Source organism: Canis lupus, chromosome 15 (assembly GCF_003254725.2).
Source record: "Canis lupus dingo isolate Sandy chromosome 15, ASM325472v2, whole genome shotgun sequence".
NCBI lineage: Eukaryota > Metazoa > Chordata > Mammalia > Carnivora > Canidae > Canis > Canis lupus.
Window position 1 is genome coordinate 46,127,643 of NC_064257.1, and position 20,061 is coordinate 46,147,703.

At 42.7% G+C, this 20,061-nt stretch overlaps 1 protein-coding gene across 9 annotated transcripts in view; it reads left to right on the forward strand.

Annotated features, from left to right (window-relative positions):
* Positions 1–20,061, forward strand: part of ARHGAP10 (Rho GTPase activating protein 10) — a 316,861-nt gene that overhangs the window by 5,451 nt on the left and 291,349 nt on the right. For 2 of the 9 annotated variants that reach the window (XM_049094176.1, XM_049094178.1), the window contains exon 1: positions 349–647. The exons of 1 other annotated variant lie outside the window; for it this stretch is intronic. In XM_049094176.1, the coding sequence (XP_048950133.1) occupies positions 494–647 (154 nt within the window). In that variant the 5' untranslated portion in view covers positions 349–493. Of the gene's footprint in view, positions 1–338; positions 648–20,061 lie in introns of those variants that run through there. 6 more of the 9 variants (XM_049094179.1, XR_007402325.1, XM_049094175.1 and 3 more) reach the window with 6 other exon arrangements.

Genomic DNA, 20,061 nt, shown 5'->3' on the forward strand with positions numbered 1-20,061 from the left:
CGAGTCACCCCAGGAGGGGAGCAGGGGGGCGCGCACCCCGGGGGTGGGGAGAGCCGCGGGACGGAGTTCTAGCCCGAGTCTGGCGCGAAAGGAAGAGGAGGGGCATCTGCGCCCGGGGGAGAGAAGGGAGGGAGGGAGGGAGGGAGGGAGGGAGAAGGAAGGCGGGGTGCGGGGGGGCGAGCGGGGGCCGCGGCGCGGGCGGGGCGGGGCGGGGCGGGGCGGCTCGCGCCTCGGGGAGGGTCTGCGGCGCGGGGGCGGGGCGGGGCGGGGCGGGGCGGGGCCGCGGGCGCCCGGGAGCGGCGGGGAGCGGCGGGGAGCGGCGGGGGCTGCCGGGATCGGGGCGCCGCCGTGCACGCTCGCTCGGGCTCCCTCGGACACGTCCGCGCCGCGCGCCTCCCCGGGTCTCCCTGCGCGCGCCCCGCACCTGCCCGCGGCCGCGGAGCCCGGCTCCGGCTGTGGCGCGCGGCGGGGGCGGCGGCGGAGCGCGGCCGTCATGGGGCTGCAGCCTCTGGAGTTCAGCGACTGCTACCTCGACAGCCCGTGGTTCAGGGAGAGGATCCGCGCCCACGAAGCGGAGCTGGAGAGGACCAACAAGTTCATAAAAGAGCTCATCAAGGACGGGAAGAACCTCATCGCCGCGACCAAAAGTAAGCGGGGACCCGGCGCGGGCAGCCTGCGGCGCGGCGAGGCCGCGAGGGACACGGGCGGGCGCGTGGCCGGGTCAGCCGCCCGCGGAGCCGGGGAGGCAGGACCGGAGCCCGGCCCCCCCCCAGCCCCGGCGGGGCCCCCTGCGCGACCCGCCCGCTCACGGCGGATTGCGCCCTAGAGCTGTTTCCCGGGTTCCCCGCCCCCCGCCCCCTTGGGAGCTCTCCCGAGGACTTTCCTGGGCATTCTTTGAAAACCTGCTGGGTGCTGAGTTAGTCAGAAGTCCCTTCGGCTGCACCCTTACCGTGTCACTTGCTGGTGATTTCGGATACCGCCGTCCCGGGCCCTTCCCGGTACCAGAGCCGAGGGTCCCCCGGCGCTGTGCTGCTTTCCCGCCCGGCTGCGGAGGGTTCAGAGACTGGGGCTTGGCAGCCCGGGCAGCCGCCTGCCTTCTGGCCGGAGCCGGCGTGGCCTGCACCTGGGGAATGCCACCCGGGCAGGCTCGGCGCCTTCCTCCCCGTTGGAAGTGGCCGCCGCAGAAAGAGGTCTGTCTAGACCTTTCTGCGTCCGAGGAGGGTCTCCGGGAGGCAAGGGCTAAAATACGGGCCGAACCACCGAGTCGGGGATGCTGTTGGGTACGGGAGGCCGTAGCTCCCGCGAGGGGCCGCGCTGCCCAGCGCACCTGTGGCCCCACCGCCCCTCAGAGGGCCCCTGTGAGTGTCCTGTTTTCTTCTCAAGAACACAGCAGGCAGGGGACAGGGCAGTCTCCAGCCTCTCGAGTCTGTGTTGTTTGCGTTTTTATCTTTTCTTGACTTTCTCAATTCAGTAATTCCCAGCTTTGGGAGTTAGTCCCTTGTACACTTGTCTGTAGACACCACCTCTGGGAAAAAATACCCCCGTCACTCTCCCCCACTACCACCATTTTGCATTGAGGGAGAGTAAAACATACTGAACAAACCGTCTCAGGAACCCAGCACAGTGCCTGGAACAATAAATATTCATTTAATGAATGAGTTGAAATAAGTTTTAGAGGGGAGAATTTCGTGAGCCATCCCCTGCAATTTTGGAAGCAAGTCACTCAACTTCTCTGGGGGATGTCCGAGGTTCCTTTTGGTTCTGTGATCTTGTTGGTGTTGCAAGATGAGGATTGGGAATCACTTTGGGATCTGGGACTAATGGGCTCATTTGGTTGACGGCTGTCCAGTGCCTTGGCATTAGGTATGTGTGTTGCGTGGGAATTAGGGAGGGATTATCCACATATGTAGGCAGAAGTGAGGAGAAGGCGGGAGAGAGAATGTGTGTGTGTGTGTGTGTGTGTGTGTGTGTAAGAGAGAGAGAACTTGAGGGAGAGGACTCCTTCCTTCTGCAGCTTGGTATTAACCAGTGTCACTGGCTGAGGGAGTGTACCTCCTCTCTCACTGATTGTAGCAGCTCCCTCTGGAGCTAGGATGATGAGGAGGGAGGCTTTGGTATGGGGAGAGGCAGATGGCAAAGCTAGTTTGGCCACTGGTAGAAAGCTATTTATGTGACTGCATGTTAGCTCTTCTGCCAACAGGACACATGCCTGGTGTCCCAGCAGCAGCTGGTACATCTGGGGGGCCAGCTGTCAGCTTTCCTCTCCAGAATGCAGACTTTCTTGAATTTGTGAACTGTTGTCTTATTCCTTTTGATTCTTGTCCTTTACCATAAGAAACATAATTTATGATCATGATTAAGAGACCAAGCAGAAAGTATCTTTTTACTTACTATGTTTGATGAACTTAACGTCTTTCCCACAAGGCAGCAAAAACACTTTAGCTTACATGCTTTAGGAAAGTTAAGGAGACCCTGTGTTTGCCCAGCTTGCCCCTTGAAGTTTTTAGCTCTAGTTCCTATCAAAAGACTATGAGCACCTAACTTAAAGTCAGGGCGCCTGCATTTAATTTGCCCTTCCTGTTAGGGCCCATCCACACTACAGTTGGGTAGGTCACTTAATTCTTTTGTGTTAAATTTCTCTTGTCCTACTTCTTAGAGGCACTGGAACGATCCTGCCGTGTTTGGAAATTGCAGTGTAGGTCAGTTGTTCAGTTGTTCGCCCAACCAGTTGAGCCTTTCTTTTTTTTTTTTTTTTTAATTTATTTATGATAGTCACACAGAGAGAGAGGAAGAGACACAGGCAGAGGGAGAAGCAGGCTCCATGCACCGGGAGCCCGACGTGGGATTCGATCCTGGGTCTCCAGGATCGCGCCCTGGACCAAAGGCAGGCGCCAAACCGCTGCGCCACCCAGGGATCCCCAGTTGAGCCTTTCTATATGACATCTGCGAGTTAAGAAGTCAGAGAAGGACGTGAGGTGGGGGGAGGAGCTGCAGAAAGACTAGCAATCAACTAGGTCAGACTGCTTATATTTTCAGATGTTTGACACTTCATTGTGCAAAAATGGCACTTGGTGCACTTTCAGAATTGTGAGTTTAAGTGAGTTCTGTTTTTAATTGCCCTGTAAGATGCCCTCTTGCATGTACTACATACTTGTTGGACTTACGTAGTTTTGATGTCTTATGCTTTGAATATTCATAAATATTTAAAGAAGTTGGAGGCAGCTCTGTGGGACTTAAAGGCTTATTGCTAAGTTCAGTGATGCAGCAATCAGAAATGTTTAGCATCTATGACTCATTAAATATTGGGATTGAGATACAAAGAGGTAATAAGGCAGGGGTCCTTCTCCTGATTTTATTGTCCTGTAGTTGAATGTGGTCCAATCTAGGGAATGTGTTTGAAGAAACACATTGTGCTAAATTCTTGAAGAAACGAAGGAGACACAGACACATGCATATTAAAAGGTTAAGGGGCCCCTGGGTGGCTCAGTCAGTTAAGTGACTGACTCTTGGTTTTGACTCAGGTCATGGTCTCAGGATCCTGGGATCTAGCCCAGAGTTGGGCTCTGCTCTCAGTGCAGAGTTTCCTGGGGATTCTCTCCCTCTCCTCCCCAATCCCTGCATGTGTGTGCATTCACTCACTCTCTCTCTCTTTCAAATACATAAATTTAAAAAAAAATAAGTAAAAGTTAAAAAATTTAGTGATTCCCTCTCTGTGTCTCTCATGAATAAATAAATAAAATCTTAAAAAAAATAAAATAGAAAAAAAATTAGTGACAAGCAAGTATTTTAACTTTACCAGAAATGAGTTTGTCGTAGGTTAGAATGAGAACATGTGACTGGAAGTTCTGGAAATTGTTGTTTTAAGTAAGGAATAGAACCTTGTAGAACTTGTCAGATTGAAAACAGCTGAGAAGAAACCAGAACACCACAGTGTCTGAGAACCATGAGGAGACTAGTTAGGAATGGGATGAAGGGAGAGGTCAGTTTCAGATTATGGAGGGTCATAAAAGCGAGGTTAGGAATGTGGACTTTATCCTGTGGAGAATCAGTGAGGGTTTGTCAGCAGAAGGCTGACATAATGGGAAAGAGTTAGTTTTGAGACAGGATTTGACATCTGTGTGTAGGGTGGATTTGGACAGAGCAGTGGGGGTAGGCGGGAGCTCCAGAGAGAAGCCTGGGATCATTGACTTATGTGGTACATTTGGAGATCATTCACTCAATTCAATGGAGTCTTTGTTTAAATGGATTTTTTCGTCCTTTTTCTTTTTCATGTCTTTCTTTTCCTAGAATAACCAGTGTCCTCTTTTAATACAGTCTCTCCTTTTGTGAGCCTTTCATGTGCTGTCTGTATAGTTTCAGAAGCTTATGATTCATAGAAATGTTTAGCATATTTGCCAGAAACAGAAATAAGCCATATATGCTTTTCTCACAAATTTTACATTAGGCAATCTTGAGAGAATTTGTTCTGTTTTAGAAGAAAAAAAATTTTTTTAAACAAATTATTCTTAAAGTTACTAAGCACTTACACAGTTACATAATGCTCTTTAGTAAGCTTAGATTGTCTAGCTTTCTTGGTGTGTGTTAAGCTGGATAGCCCCTCATAAGAGAGCCTGCTCTTATCACGGACCTGAAGAAGGATGTTAGTGGCAGCCAGGACTAGAATTGGAGTCTTCCAAGTCTTGGAATTAGTACTTTTTTTTTTTTAGGTCTTGCTATTTTAATATTTGCTTTGCTTTTTCCTTTAATATTTCCTTGATTTTTGCTTTGTTTTCTTCAGGACAACATAAATGTTCCTTTTTGCTTTCTTTATTTAATGTTTCAGAGAAATGGTTCATGTGATAATTCCTTTTGGGGAAATTCCCCAAATTCCAATTGCATTGAAATATACAGAAGTCTGGAAGACTTAAAAGAATTTCACATTGTAAACTTGAGCCTCAGTTTCCTCATTTGTAAAATGGGCTGTTGCCAAAAGCCCAGTCTGGGGATTGAATAAAATGGGGTGAAAGTGTTTTTGCAAACATACAGGTACAGTGTATGGACTCTACTGTTTGCTGAGCTAACTTTATTTTTCTCTGATTCTCCAAATTTTGTTCAAGTGTCTATACTTTTTCCCAGGAGATTCGGGACAGGTGATTAGGGAGTAATTCTGATTAGTTTATTTTTATTTATTTATTTATTCATGATAGACAGAGAGAGAGAGAGAGGCGCAGAGACACAGGCAGAGGGAGAAGCAGGCTCCATGTCGGGAGCCCGACGCGGGACTCGATCCAGGGTCTCCAGGATCACGCCCTGGGCTGAAGGCAGGCGCTGAACTGCTGAGCCACCCAGGGATTCCCTATTTCTGATTAGTTTAACTTGGTTTTTCAAGCCTGGCTGACCTTTAGAATTACTTGGACAGTTAGAAAAAACATGAAGTCAGGGTCAAGAGTCCCAGAACTTGAACTCAGTTCTGGTGAACTTGTTTTCTGAGAACTGGTTCAAAAATGAGGATGTATCTCAGTTCTGGCCTGTGAGACATGATAGGAACACTGCTGGAGACTTTGGAAAAGATTTCCTTTTGTTTGAGGAGACTCAAAAAGGGTGTAGTCAGTTGAGTGTCCGACTCTTGGTTTCAGCTCAGGTCATTATCTTTGGGTTGTGGAATCGAGCCTCAAGTTGGACTCCGTGCTTAGCCCAGAGCCTGCTTTGGATTCTCTCTCCCTCTCCCATGGTCCCTCCCACTCGTGCTCTTTCAAATGAATGAATGAATGAATGAATGAATGAATGTTTTACTCTTCTGTGATATTTGATTATACTGCCTGGAGCTGCAGCCACCATCTTGAGACCGTTGAGTGGATAAGGACTGTGGAGCAGAGAGGGGACTGTATCTGGGTTTCTAGTATCGTTGTGGGAGCCACAGATTGTTCTATGCCAAAAGCCCAGCTCTGGGTAAATTGGTAAATAACCTAAGCCAGTTTGGGTTGTGTTTTCTGCCATTTCACACCCCTGTGTTGATGGAATAGTGTAATTGTAAATTTCATACTGATGCTATTATTTTATTTATTTATTTATTTATTTATTTATTTATTTATTTATTTATTTATTATAGTCACAGAGAGAGAGAGAGAGAGAGAGATGCAGAGACATAGACAGAGGGAGAAGCAGGCTCCATGCACCGGGAGCCTGACGTGGGATTTGATCCCGGGTCTCCAGGATCGCGCCCTGGGCCAAAGGCAGGCGCTAAACCGCTGCGCCACCCAAGGATCCCTGATGCTGTTATTGAGTAGAATTTAGGGAGGTATAGAAATAAAATGTTACTTAAAAAGTTGATAAATTAAAAAAATATAATTTTTTCCCTGAATGGAAGGAACACTCATATGTATTTTTTTTGTCCCAAAGGAATCACCATGGACCACCAACAATTCAGGGCATTGCCTGGGATAAGTCTTTTTTTTTTTTTTTTGCCTGGGATAAGTCTTAAACTCTCACTTTGGGGTTTTACTGCAGTGGGCTGGTCTCCAGTGTGAATGTAGACTTGCTGTAAAAATAACTACTATCAGACTGGAGCGAGGGTATAGACCCAGACAGGTTTTAAAACCTTGAAGTGCTTTACTAACTGCAGGTGGTCCTTGACTCCATATAGAATAGTTTCTGTTTAGAGCTCTCCACTGGCCAACCATGTTCATTTAGAATGTTTTATGAGTCAGTCATCTGGTATTCTCCGTTTCTTGCTGACACATTGCCTTTTCCCTGTCCTCCATCAGTTGGGGCCCTTTGACCACTTCCTTTCTACTTAATTTATTTGGTGGGGTCTAGGGAGCTTTGTTGACTTTTGGAAGAGAAGACGACAGGAGGATATTTTTGTGTTTTAATTTTTTTTAAGATTTTATTTCTTTAGTCATGAGAGAGACAGAGAGAGAGAGAGAGAGAGAGAGAGAAGAGAGGCAGAGACACAGGCAGAGGTAGAAGTAGGCTCCATGCAGGGAGCCTGACGTGGGACTCGATCCCGGGACTCCAGGATCACGCCCCAGGCCAAAGGCAGGCGCCAAACCACTGAGCCATCCAGGCATCCCATTTGTGTTAATTTTTAAAGTAGTTGATGATACAGTACAGTGTAGAAGATTAAGAGCACAGGTTGAGGGTACTGGTCTGTCTGGGTCCATATCCTAGCTCAACCACTCATTGGACCCCTGGTCAAGTTGCTTAGCTTTTCTCTGTGTTGTCATCTATACAATGGAGATTATAATACTATCCATGGGTAGGGTTGCTAGTTGGATTAAATGAGTTAATACTTGTAAAACGTTTAGAATAAGCATTCAGTTGTGAAGTATTAACACTTATGATGTATTACCTAAATTGCAGGTACATGTTTTAATATCAGGGTCCTTTTCTTGTCTGAAAAATGGCTGCTCTGGCTCAGTGACTAATACGTAATCTTTTGGTGCTTATTACCCTTAAGAATAGCAGTGACCAAGAAGAGAGACAAATTTGACAATCTGGGAAGGCTTCCAAAGTTTGAATGTAGTACAGGATGCTGAAAAATCTTGAAAATCTTGAAAGTAAGTTGATGAATCAAAGCTATATGGCGTCTTGGGAAAATATTCTCCAGAATTTATTGCTGGTTCACAAAGACTTGAAAATGAAGTAGAAGGTGTCAATAAGGCTGCTGTAAATCTAGCAAGCTCCCTGCAGCTGGGGCTCAAGCAGTCCACAGCAGGCCTCTGTCTAGAGGACCAATAAGGAGGGGTTGCAGGTGAGAGAGCTGTGTTCAGGGTACTGAGATAACATCAGTGACTGGAGCCTTCAGATACTTAAAAATTATAGTGATACTTTTATTTATTTATTTTATTTTTTAAAGATTTTGTATTCCTGAGAGACACGCACAGAGAGGCAGAGACACAGGCAGTGGGAGAAGCAGGCTCCTCATGGGGAACCCCATGCAAGACTCGATCCCAGGACTCCGGGATCACGCCCTGAGCCAAAGGCAGATGCTCAACCGCTGAGCCACCCAGACATCCCTATAGTGATATTTTTAGAGGATACTAATATTAGTGTATAATCTGCAGGAAACCCTAACTAAATGGGTGATGCTTGTGTCTGCTCTGGGAAATTCACAATGAGAAAAGGCAGCCAGAGACATCTCTAAGAGGGCTGTATCTAAGAGCTGGTAGGTAATCCTCCTCTCTATGAAAGAGTCCTCAAGAGTTCCCTTGACAAATTCCCAAAGAAGCCATTTTGAGTCTGTGACTCCAGTAGCTGTTTATCACCTTATTTTGTTTTTGGGGTCATAAGAGAAGCAAGATGAAGGATGTAAAAATGGTGGGTAGTCTGCTAGGTTACAATAAATCATGCTCTAAGTGATTGCTGACTGCATGGGGCATTGAATAGGTACAGTGTGAAAGCTTGCCCAAATCACACAATTTGTCAGTGGAGGAGCTGGAATGTGAACCCACTTTAGTCTGACTCTGAAATCCTTAACCGCAATCATTAGCTGTCTCCATACAGGGGTGTAACTGCGGTCTTGTGTTAAGGGAAATTATTCTGATAAATCTTGGTTATTTGGGATGTGTGTACACTTCATGATCTAGTTGGGAGACTGTTTTTATTAGCTCAGCACAATGACCAAGATTTAAAATGTAAGGTCCTCCAGGATGATTATTGTAAATACAACTGGCTGCTAGTTTGTATAAGTATAGACATTCAGAGATTGGTTGACTTGAAATCAATTAGATTCAGATCTCTACTTAAAACATTATCATTTCCTTCCCCTTAGTGTCTGTCTTTTAATCTCCATCTCCCCATCCTTCCTTTGCTTCCTATTCCTTGTCCCACCCATTAGTAGAATAATTTTTCATTTTGTTCTCCTATTTTGGCATTAGGCTTTTTGCTTACCAAAATTATGAGATAGTTTAGAAATATAAACGATACAGAGAATCTCATAATAACTACAGGTGTATATTGTGTCCTTCAGCTAACATCTTGTTTCATTAAGATGCAAGTTTTGGTAAACATATGTGTAGAAGCATATAGGAATAACTGTGTCCTTAACTCACTGAAAGCACATTGCATATAAATCGTCTTTCAAGTAACATCTTCTTTCATTAAGATATAAGTGGTTGTAAATGTTAGTGGAGAAGCATATGGCAATAACCCTGTTAACTCATTAAAACTATACTGTGTGTGTGTGTGTATGTCTATATATAAAGAATCTCATAATAAACATTTCTGTATTTGCATCTCACTTTAGAAAAAAGCTTGCTGTCTGCCTCTCCCCGGTAGCAACTTCTTCTTCTCCCCAAGCAGTAGCAACTACCTCAAGTCTGGTGTTTATTATTTCTAGACATTTTAATATATCTGTACACATTCCTAGATAATAGCATGTTTTTAGACCTTATATAATGGTTCTCATACTATATGTGCAACTTCTTTTTTTCCCTCAATTTCCAATTCATGAAATTTATCCATATGGATACATGTAGTGGCTCTATTTCATTTAGTTCAACCTCTTTTTTCCCACAAGTGGTGTTTAAAAAGACTTTAATTGATGTTTTGTAGATGTTCTATAAAAACATAAGATGTTCTATGATGTATCATACATTCATTTATTCTTTTGATTGCCAAACAATTCCCTAGAGAATTTTTGCAGCATGAAAGCCTTATTGTAATTAATTTTATAAACTTTAGAACAGTAGCTTTGACAATAATCTGTAAATAATGTACCCATGAGTTTTGAAGTTCTTTAGTAAAAAAAAAATTTTTTTTAAAGAGTTTATTTAGTCATGAGAGACAGAGAGGCAGAGACATTCGCAAAGGGAGAAGCAGGCTCCTCCAGGTTGCCTTCAAGGAGCCTGATGTGGGACACGATCCCAGGACCCCAGGATCATGACCTGGTCCAAAGACAGACTCTCAACCACTGAGCCACTCAAGTGCCCCAGTAAAATTTCTTTTTGATAAATTATCAGCTCATTGTGGATAATCAGAGCAAACTAGTTTAAGTTTCAGTCACTGGTCTGAATCACAGGATTTAAAGCCTTATCACTTCATTGAATTTAGACTTCCGATGCTAGTATCTAGAGAAAAAAATGATACTTTTATTCATAAACACAGCATGCATTAAGAACTCTGGTAGCTGTCAATCTAGTTAGGTCAGATGAACATGATTTTTAGGCAGGGACTGGTTGGTATTTTGTGATAGGCCCCAAAGCAAACAGGAACCACAGCCTGCTTTATTTGATTATCCTAATATAGGAACATAATTTATAGACTTGCCAAGGGGATGCCTTTGTAATTAGGAAGCCTTGACATCCTTCTCTTTTAAACAAACACACACACACACTGAAAAACCCCTGACACTTTACATTCTAAGGGTAGGTATCTTTAGACCCAAGCTCCACAAATATCACACCCTTGTGGCTGCTGCTGGAGGCCTGCCTCCCTGGTTGAACTAGAATTTCCTCCCTGTGCTTCCTGAGGAAGATGTTAATCCTGTGCCACTTAATATTTCAATGGTGAGTGTGATTTCTCCTTCCTTGTTGACTTGCTCCCCCGTGGGCACTGTCTGCCATTGGATGTCAAGGTATGCGTTGTTCTATCACTATCTGGTAGCGAGCCATGGGGTGAGGTGTGTGGCTGGAGGAAATAAATTTGGCCAGAGTAATGTCACTTCAGGTCTGAGTACAGGATGTTTAATACTCACTAAAAAGGTGAATTTTTTTTTTTTTTTTAAATCTCTGACTATAAAGTTGGCTCTCCTACTTATTAGCAGTGTAGACTGCTAAGCTTTGGGCAAATGAAATTTTGGGCAAATTACTTAAACCTTCCGTGTCTCACTTTCTGTTTATTAGTAAAATGGAGATAATAAGAACTGTATCTAATGGGATGGTTTTGTTTAATCGTAATGTTATATAGTAAAGGATCTCAGAACTATGCCTGGCCCCTGGTAGGTATGTTCATCATTACTATCATCAAAAGAGCACCATTCTGACTTCCTTTGGTTGAAGTTGGACACAGTTGTGACCAGTAGAGAGAGTAGAAATATTCTATGAATACATGTTGTTTTCTCTTTCAGGCTAACAGTATTTGGAAGCATAGGGCTGAATATAGGCCTTGCATTTATTAGAGAGAAGAAACCAGCTGTAATAGCATGTTGAAGTCCAGTGTATTACTGAAGGTCTTTGCTTGAAAGTTTCGGGGACAAAGCCAAAGAAGTACAAGGGAGTTGAGTGTCATTGACATGAACTTGCTTTTATTGCAGAATCTTGCAGATAGTACTTCTGTCACTGTGGCAGGTAGTTTTGTTTTTGTTTTGTGAAATGCAGGTCAAAGGCAGCACAGCAAAAATATTGAAGAGCATGGTCTTTGATGTCAGATTTACTTTTTTAAAAAATATTTTATTTATTTATTCAGGAGAGACACACAGAGAGAGAAAGAGGCAGAGACGCAGGCAGAGGGAGAAGCAGGCTCCATGCAGGGAGCCCGACGTGGGACTTGATCCGGGGTCTCCAGGATCAGGCCCTGGGCTGAAGGTGGTGCTAAACCGCTGAGCCACCCAGGTTGCCCTCATGTCAGATTCATTATGTGAACTTGGGCAACTTGTTTAATTCCTCTGTTCCGTGATTTTGTCTCCTGTAGAATGTGGATAGTAGTTTTGTCTCCTTAAATGTTGCTGGAATTAAACGAGTGAATCATTTCCAAAGCACTTAGAAAACTGACTCATAGTGACCCTTGAATGTCACTTTTTTTTGCTAAGCATAGAAAAAAATTAAAAATCTGTTTACAGTCATCACTATCATAACCCCATATATGACAGTGAAGACAAAGTGTTATCCCAAGTCATGAAACTCTACCTATTGTGGGCAAGTTGCTAGAGGTTTAACAGTGAACAGAGACTCTGTTTCTGTGCAGAAGTCAGAGTTCTAGTGAGGGAGATGGAAGATTAATGAAATGTTGTCATTCACTTTGTTGAGTAAGATTGGGATGCTATGGCCCTAGGTAGCAGGATTAACCAGGGAGTCAATGAAGAATTCAAGAAATAGTGACTTCTAAGCTGAGGCCACAGGGAAGGCTGGGAGGAGCTTCCACGCTGAGGGTGGGGAAGAAGGATTCTCCAAGCATGGGCAATTGCACACAAGAGGAATGGAGGTCAGAGAAAGTGTATGCTACATGGCTGGAGGAACAGCTCTGGTGGGCTGGGAGTGAGGCAGGAGCTCTCGCAGAGTGAGAACAGTGGGGTTGAAGAGTGAACAGGTGTGGGGTGGGGAAGGGCCTGGTGAAGCAGGGTCAGGACTTCAGACTTCATCTGAAGCACAGTAGGAAGTGATGGAAACATTTCTAGCAGGGGACTGGTATCATCGGAATTACATTTTTAGGGCAGTTTCTCGGGCAGTTGTTGTGCGAATAAATTTGTGCAAGGGGGACCTGGAGGCTGGGAGGTCACTCATCTGGCCAGAGACTTTGGCAGCAGAAGAGGAGGATGCTTGAGGAGGAGTCTGGAGACAGAGACTGTGGTGGATGATGGGGTTTGGGGGTTGAGGAAAGAGGTATCCGGGATGATTCCTCAGTTCTTGCCCTGGGCAGTTGGGTGCTTTTCACCGAGGTATCCCAGCTAGAGGCACAGGTTTTGTGGGAGAGAGGACATGTTTTGGGAGTAGGTATGTTGAGGCTGAGGTGCTTCTGAGCTACCTAGGGGACACATTCAGTAGTTTGCTTCTTTTATAAGTCTGTATGTCAGGAACACAGAATAATGCTAGAGGTAAAGATTCTGGAGACACAGCATATATATAGGGAATGACACCATGTAACTGAGTAGCAAATCTGCCAGGAGGAGGAATGTAAAGGGAGAAGGCAGGGAGGCTGAGCAAATCCTGAGGAAGACAACTTTTAAAGGGTGGGTAGAAGAAGAGTTTGAGAAGGAGATTTGAAGTAACCATGGGAATTGGAGGTGGGGGCAAAGGGAGGGAGGAGATGGAAGATCTGGTGAGGGTTGCACATGTCAAGGAGAAAATAAGAGGGAGGAGACAAGTTCATGTTACAAAGAGCACCAGTACCAGCAGTACAGGTGACATTGCATTAAGGCAGTCATTGGTCAAACAAAAGGACTCTTAATTATAGGGAACAAATTGATGGTCACTAGAGGGGAGGTTGATGGTGGGGGGAAGGGGGAAATAGGTGATGGGGATGGAGAGTACATTTGTCCTTGAAAGGCAGTAATGTGTGGAAGTGGTGAGTCACTATATTGTACACCTGAACTAATATGACACTGTATGTTATACTGGAGGTGTGGGGGAGAAAGAAGACAGAGAAAAACTGGTAAAAGCTGGGAAATTAGTTTATGGTACAACAGGGATGAGGCCCTGACTGCAGAGGGTTGCAAGGGAGGGTATAAGGGAAATAAATGAGCCTGTGATATAGATAGCTCTCCAGTACTATTGGTTAATGGGTGAGATTTGAACATGTTGATGATGATCTCTAACAGAGAGAAGGAGACTGAAGATTCCGGGAATATTCCAGAGTACAAAGTACTTCTGAGTATAGGAGATGGGATTCAGAGTCCAGGTGAAGGGGGGCGACACCTTCATCTACTTCAATACTAGAAGGGATGCAACAGATGGGTGCACACTCAGATCAATTTGTTGGTTTGAGTCAGAACTTTGAGGAAATTACCAGTAGATTTATTTTCTCTGTGAGGTAGATGGCAAGATAGTTTTTAGTAATTAATTGTGTTTTAATTTCTCCCCCACCACATTCTTTTTCTGGTTAATAAATAATACAGGACTTGTAAGACTTCCATTTCAGAGCTTGTTTGAAATGGGGGTGGTGGTGGATGGAATCTGGATGTTAAACTGGGAATAGGTAATAGGAAGTGGGTGGGGAGAAAAGGTAGGAATAAAATATCTGGATAACCAATCATTAAGACATTGACACAATTCCAGAGTTTATTCTGCTGGCACTTAAAGTTGAATATTTATTCAAAGAGTCTTTAAACTTTTTTTTTTTTTAAAGTGTTAAATGAAAGAACCTTTTTCTTTTTCACAAGTGATGTTGCTGGTTTTTCTGTTTTATCTCTGTGGAATTATGCTGGTTCTCTTTGGATGCCTACAGAGCAGAAAATACCTCTGGTAATGTCTGGGAAGAGACTCTAGGACAGTAGATTTTTGCCTTTTTGTCCAAGAGAGGAGGAGGAATAGAACCTGTAAGAGTTTAAAATGTAGTAGTTATCAGCGATCTAAAAAGATCTTTTCTTTATCTTTTTTGCTAATTACTTAGGTTCTAATAAATTTAAGTACTGATTTCTAGAAGAAAGAAATCTTTATGATGACTGTAACTCTCCAGATAGAGTGAAGGCGGCAACCCTCTTTCCTTTAGCCCTGGGTGCACTGACTGTAGACATACCAAGCACTTAGATGATGGGTACGGAAGCTTTCAGGCTCTTCAAAAGGAAGGACTCTAGGACTTCAGTGGAGAAATTCATTGCTTGTGTCCCTAGAACTAGAGTGCGTGGCCTCTTTTTGTGGAAAGCTTAGGATAGAGTTCAGAATTAATCTGAATCCTTTTTCTTTTTTCTTTTTTAACATTTTATTTATTTGAGAGAGAGAGTGTGTGTGTGCACATGAGCTGAGGGGAGAGGGAGAGGGACAACCAGACTCCCCACTGAGTACAGCGCCCAACTTGGGACTCTATCAGAGGACCCTGAGATCATGACCTGAGCTGAAGTCAGATGCTTAACTGACTGAGCCACCCATGTGCCCCACGAGCCCTTTTTCTCTCTTGACAGCTCAAATTTTTGACATAAAACATGATGGATATCCTCATTTGTTTTCTTCAGTTGCAAGCAAGAGATACCCAACTGAAACTAGTGGAAGCAAAAAAAAGGTTTCTTGGCTCACATGAGTGGAGTCCGAGGAGTTGGGCTTGCTTTAGGTACACCTGAATCCAAGGGTTCCAACAATGTCATCAGGTCACTGTATCTTGGGTCCTTTCCCCTCAGCTTGACCCTGATTGGCACTCTTGCATGGTAGTGACAGCTTAAAGCTTGCATCTTCCTTATTGCTCTGGGAATTCCAGAGAACAGTGACTCCTTTGCCTTAGAGGACTCATTCTCAAATGGATTAATTTGACCCCCTTGGAGACATGTTTGATTGTCATAATTGGGAGGTGCTACTGACATCTAGTGGGTGGGGGCCGATGATGTTGTGGTGCTGAATGTCCTGCAGTGCTCAAGGTAGCCCTCCTGCAAAGAATGATCCAGCTTAAATAAGTTAATTGTTCTGGGGCAGAGATATCCTGCCTGAGAGGTAAGGAGACCATATGGTCTATATCAAGATACTTCTGAGAGTAAAATTATGCCAAAAAAATAAAAATAAAAATAAAATAAAGTAAAATAAAATTATGCCAGACAACAGATAAACTGAGATCGTCCTGGGTAAACCTGGACATGTGGTTGCCTTCCCTAAAGGCCGTATCAGTTCTGTGTCACTTGCCTAGCCTGGACCAGTCGCTGTGTATGGCAGATGGTATACTTGGGCCAACTGAATCGTGTGCCCCTCACTTCAGTGAAGAAGTGGCAGTGAGTAATTGTGTGCTTTACCAGAGTGCTAAGGTTCACAGCAAAGGAATTTTGTAGAGTGTAGAAAAAGGAGTAGACAGCTAATATGTAAGAGAACTTACATTTTTGGAAGTGCCGTTTAGGCCTGTTTTGATCTGGGCCTAGGGGCTTCATGTGGCAAATGAAGACTGTGTGAAGATGGTAAGTCAGAATGAGGGCATCCTCAGGGCCCACTAAGGGTGGCTTAGTTGGTTAGGCATTCGACTCTTGGTTTCTTTCTTTCTTTCTTTTCTTTCTTTCCTTTCTTTCCTTTCTTTTTCCTTAAAGCTTTTATTTATTTACTCATGAGAGATACAGGCAGAGGGAGAACCAAGCTCCCTGTGGGGAACCTGATGCAGGACTCCATCCCAGGATCCCAGGATCACAGCCTGAGCTGAAGGCAGATGATCAATCACTGAGCCACCCAGGCATGGCATGATTTCTGTTTTCCATTTAGGTCATGATCTCAGGGTCCTGGGATCGAGTCCTACCTCAGGCTCTGCATTCAGGAATGGGATTGTCTCCATCTTCCTCTGCCCCAACCCCTGCTCTCTCTCTCTCTCTGTCTCAAAAAAAAAAAAACTTTGCCCTTGATTTTCCCCATTGCTTGGTTGATTCCTTTTAACCAAAATTGAGAAGGGCTGGAGAGATGAGATGGTAGAAAGGAAATGTAACTTGCCTAGATACAAGATTAAGGTTGTTGATACAGTGAAGTAATAAGTGTCTGTGCCTTCCTAACCTCTAAAGTACTGAGTCACTGTGACACTTTTTCTGTTCATAGTGGAAAAAGCTTAGATTAACATAGCTAACTTTTCTAATATTTTAGCTTGTGATAGTCCAAGAGAGTATTTTAAAAATTAAATAGTGATTTGCTGGCTTAATTTAAATGTCTGATACTGATATAGCGCTTCTGTTTAGTTTTGGAGAAATAAGGTATCGTTAAGAAAAACTGATGTTTGTGAGTATAATTCATCTCAATGAGTGGATTGAGTGATTTTGCATTTATTTTTCCTTTTAAGGAAAGACATTTTTTCTTTGAACAGAAATTAGAGCAGGTCATTTTTCTTTCTGTTTTTATGTGTTCCTGCCTTAATTTTAAATTTTAAATCGATTGAGATGATCCTGTAGGCATCTGGAAAATTTGCCCAAATAAGTTTATCTTCTTCTGAATTGTATGATAGTCTCTGGAAGTATTTCCCTTGTCTCCATTTTATTGTGAATGCTGGATAGTATTTAAAACAAAGATTTGAAAGTAGGTAAGTGATCTATTTGGACAATTTTCTTTTCATTGCTAGTCTAGGAGAATTGTGATGGTTAAATTAAACATTTATGGTGTGAACTCTGAAATCTTTGAGAAATGACTGCTATGTCTTAATTGATATTGTCTAAAAGGCTTATATGGCTATGCAAAATTGTTGATGAACAGTCCTACATCCAGAAACCGGATGTATCACTTAACCACAGTTAACAGTTTTTTGTTTGCTGTAAGATGGTTCACTGCCTTTTGGCAGCGTCTACCAGAGTGTCTGCAGTACTGATTTATCTTGACAATCATGGAACAAAAGGGTTTAAAAAGTGCTTCTTTGTCCAGAGAACAAAGAGACAACTTTGTAGAGACCTTTAAGTTTTGGGACTTTGAGGTTTTCATTTTAAAAGCTTTAAAGCTGAATGTGTAGTTTTGAGTAAAGATACTTCCTCAGTTTAACATATGCAGCAAGAACAAAATAGAAAGGAACAGAGAAGGAGTAGGTCCATGGCGGAAGCCAGTGCACCAGTGAGCATCTAACCTCTGGAAGGTGTTGGAGGGCACCTTAGAATGGTGTGTGACAGATTGTGATGTGTTTAATGAATGTGTACCAAAACTCAGAATTTACATTAGGAGGAAATTTGGAAAGGAATGGAATTAATACGTAATCAGTTCTGTGGGCTTCCATTATGTGTGTGTATATAATCTAATCATAGTTTAGATGTCACTAAACCATGTTTATTATTTAGGAAGGATCGATGATGATTCCTTTAAAATGAATAGTCACCTCCCAACCTATTTTTGGTATGTGTATGTGAATATCCATTTTTATCTGTTGGGTTTGTTTAAATGAAGGTGCATATAAAATATCTTCAATTTAATACAGCAGTGAGTAGATTACTGTTGTTTTAAGTTGGAGAAACTAGATTTTGTTTTAATTTGCCTCATATTTTAAGTTGAGCTGTTAGAAAAACAATATCTGAAAAAAAATAAAAAAAAATATCTGAGATGTACTAAAACATATAAGTTTACTAAGAGTAATTATAATGATGGTGGTTGTGGTAGTAGCAGATAATAGGTATGTATTTTTAGTACTTACTGTGTAAGTATGTAAGCCTTTCACATGAATTATTATATACTTTTCATTATTATTTGGTGCCCATTCTTATAGTGAATACCATTTTGCAACTTAGGAACCTGGGTTTAGATGGGTTGAGTTACTCACCCAAGGGCATTTACCCAGAAAGCTGTGAGGCCCCTGCCAATTACACAGTGTTTCTGAAGCCCTTAGTTTTCAGAACATGCATTATTGCCACTGATACAGGATTTCGCAAGTCTGATTTATAGTATCTTGTATATAGGCATGGCGGGGGAGGGGGGCGGCGGGGCAGTTATGTCTGCAAAGCACACTTTAGGAAATTTAAAAGACTTCCATGAAAGTGATAGAAACTTCCTTTAAGCTATTAAAAGACAGGAAAGGAGATCATTTTCAGATGCTCTGGAATAGTGGCTGTACTATTCTACTTGTATTACAAAAAATGAAAGAGCTTGCTGTTGTTTGCTTTTTAACCAAAGCAGAATTGAAAAAGTAATGTTATGGTTAATGATCCAAAGGGTGTGTGGGTTTGATGTATACTGACAGCGTGATGCTGTTGACATTTTTATGTTCCCTGTCTTATCATGATAGGCCTGTAGGATTTCTTCCCTTAGAGGGAAAGAACTACTTTGTTTTGTGAAATGGATGCTTTACTGTTAATACTAGTCTAGACCCATGCTTAAAGTTTTTGCTATTTCATGCCCCAAATTGTATTGGCATCTTATTTTTTTCACAAGTAATGGCCATTTCTTTTCTTTCTGGATGTAGTTTCATTCTTTTTGGTGATGTACTTTGAATGTATTTACCCTGAAATAGGTTTCTCCTGGTTCATCTGTGAGGAACTTGCTACCTAAATGTTTAAGAATTTTGTCCAGAGTCATAGACAGTAATAAGAAGAAATTGTAGTTAATTTAAAAATATTTTGGAACTTTTTAATAAATCTTGAGTTTAGTATATTTCAATTTCCATATAGAAAACTAGAATTAAAGTCTTGGTCTTCTAGTACCTGCCACAGAGCTGGAAGGAATGCTTAACCCTTGTACTCTATAGAGGTGAAAACATGTTCTGAGTGGCCCCTTAGATATCTGCTTTGTCCATCTATTGGTTCCTTGAAGTTCACTTATAGTGTTGAGCTTTCATGGTAGTCATTTTTTATTTGCAGTATTAATGAATAAGTAAATGTGGAAATTATATTTAAAGGGTAATTTTTTCCCTTTTGAAACTATTTTCATGATGCTTACATCATATTCATGGATGTTGAAAATTTAGCTGTGGATGAGAGTGAGCAAATTCTGAGGCTTAACAATTTAATTTACATGAGTGAAAGCCCTTCCTCCTGATGCTTCATTTAAAATTGAAGTGGAGAAATTAATGAATTGAATAAAGATGATGTGACATTGTTTTGTGGCTGGGGTTTCCACTTATCTGCTACCGTTGGTCCTTATAAAGGCTGAACATTCCTAAAAACTTTGCCCCTCACCTTGCTCACATTCTAGATTCTAGTAGACTCTCAGCCTCTTGTGGGTGGTATCTCCTTTTGGTCCTTGACTAGTGCCTAGAACAGTGCCTGGTTCTTAGGTTTTGGATAAATACTTGCTTGAGTAAATATCTGTCTGGCTCCTGCCATGTTGGAAGTCTTGGAAGTCTGGAAAGGTTTGGTGGCACCAGTGAAGACACAGATAAGGATGTGAGAATCCAGGGCCTCTCATTCCTGTCTTGTTCCTGAACCACTGATGTGAGGCAGAAGTACATTTTTTAGCTGTGTTCTATATTGCTATCCCAGCTCCTTTACAAATTCCCATTGAGTACTTTGCATCTTAGGAGAACAGTAAAATCATAATGCTCAGGAGTGAAAGCTGTTACATTCTGGTTAGAAAATTGTTTTGGCTTTCAGTTGATAAATGTTTGAAGCATAAAGATGGACCTAGGAGGAGTTAGGGCACAGTTGGGATAGCATTCAAATCCTTCTGAGGGCCCAAACTGCTTCCAGATGCTGAGAAAGCTCAGGGTGGTTATTGCCAGAAGTGTATTTCTTTTGGTTGACTTTTCTCTTGTCACTTCTTAGCAATTGCTTCTATTTAATATGTTGAAAGTTGTCTACAATTTTTTTGTTGCTATTTTAGTCTGTTTCTATATATAGATATATAGTATGGGTGA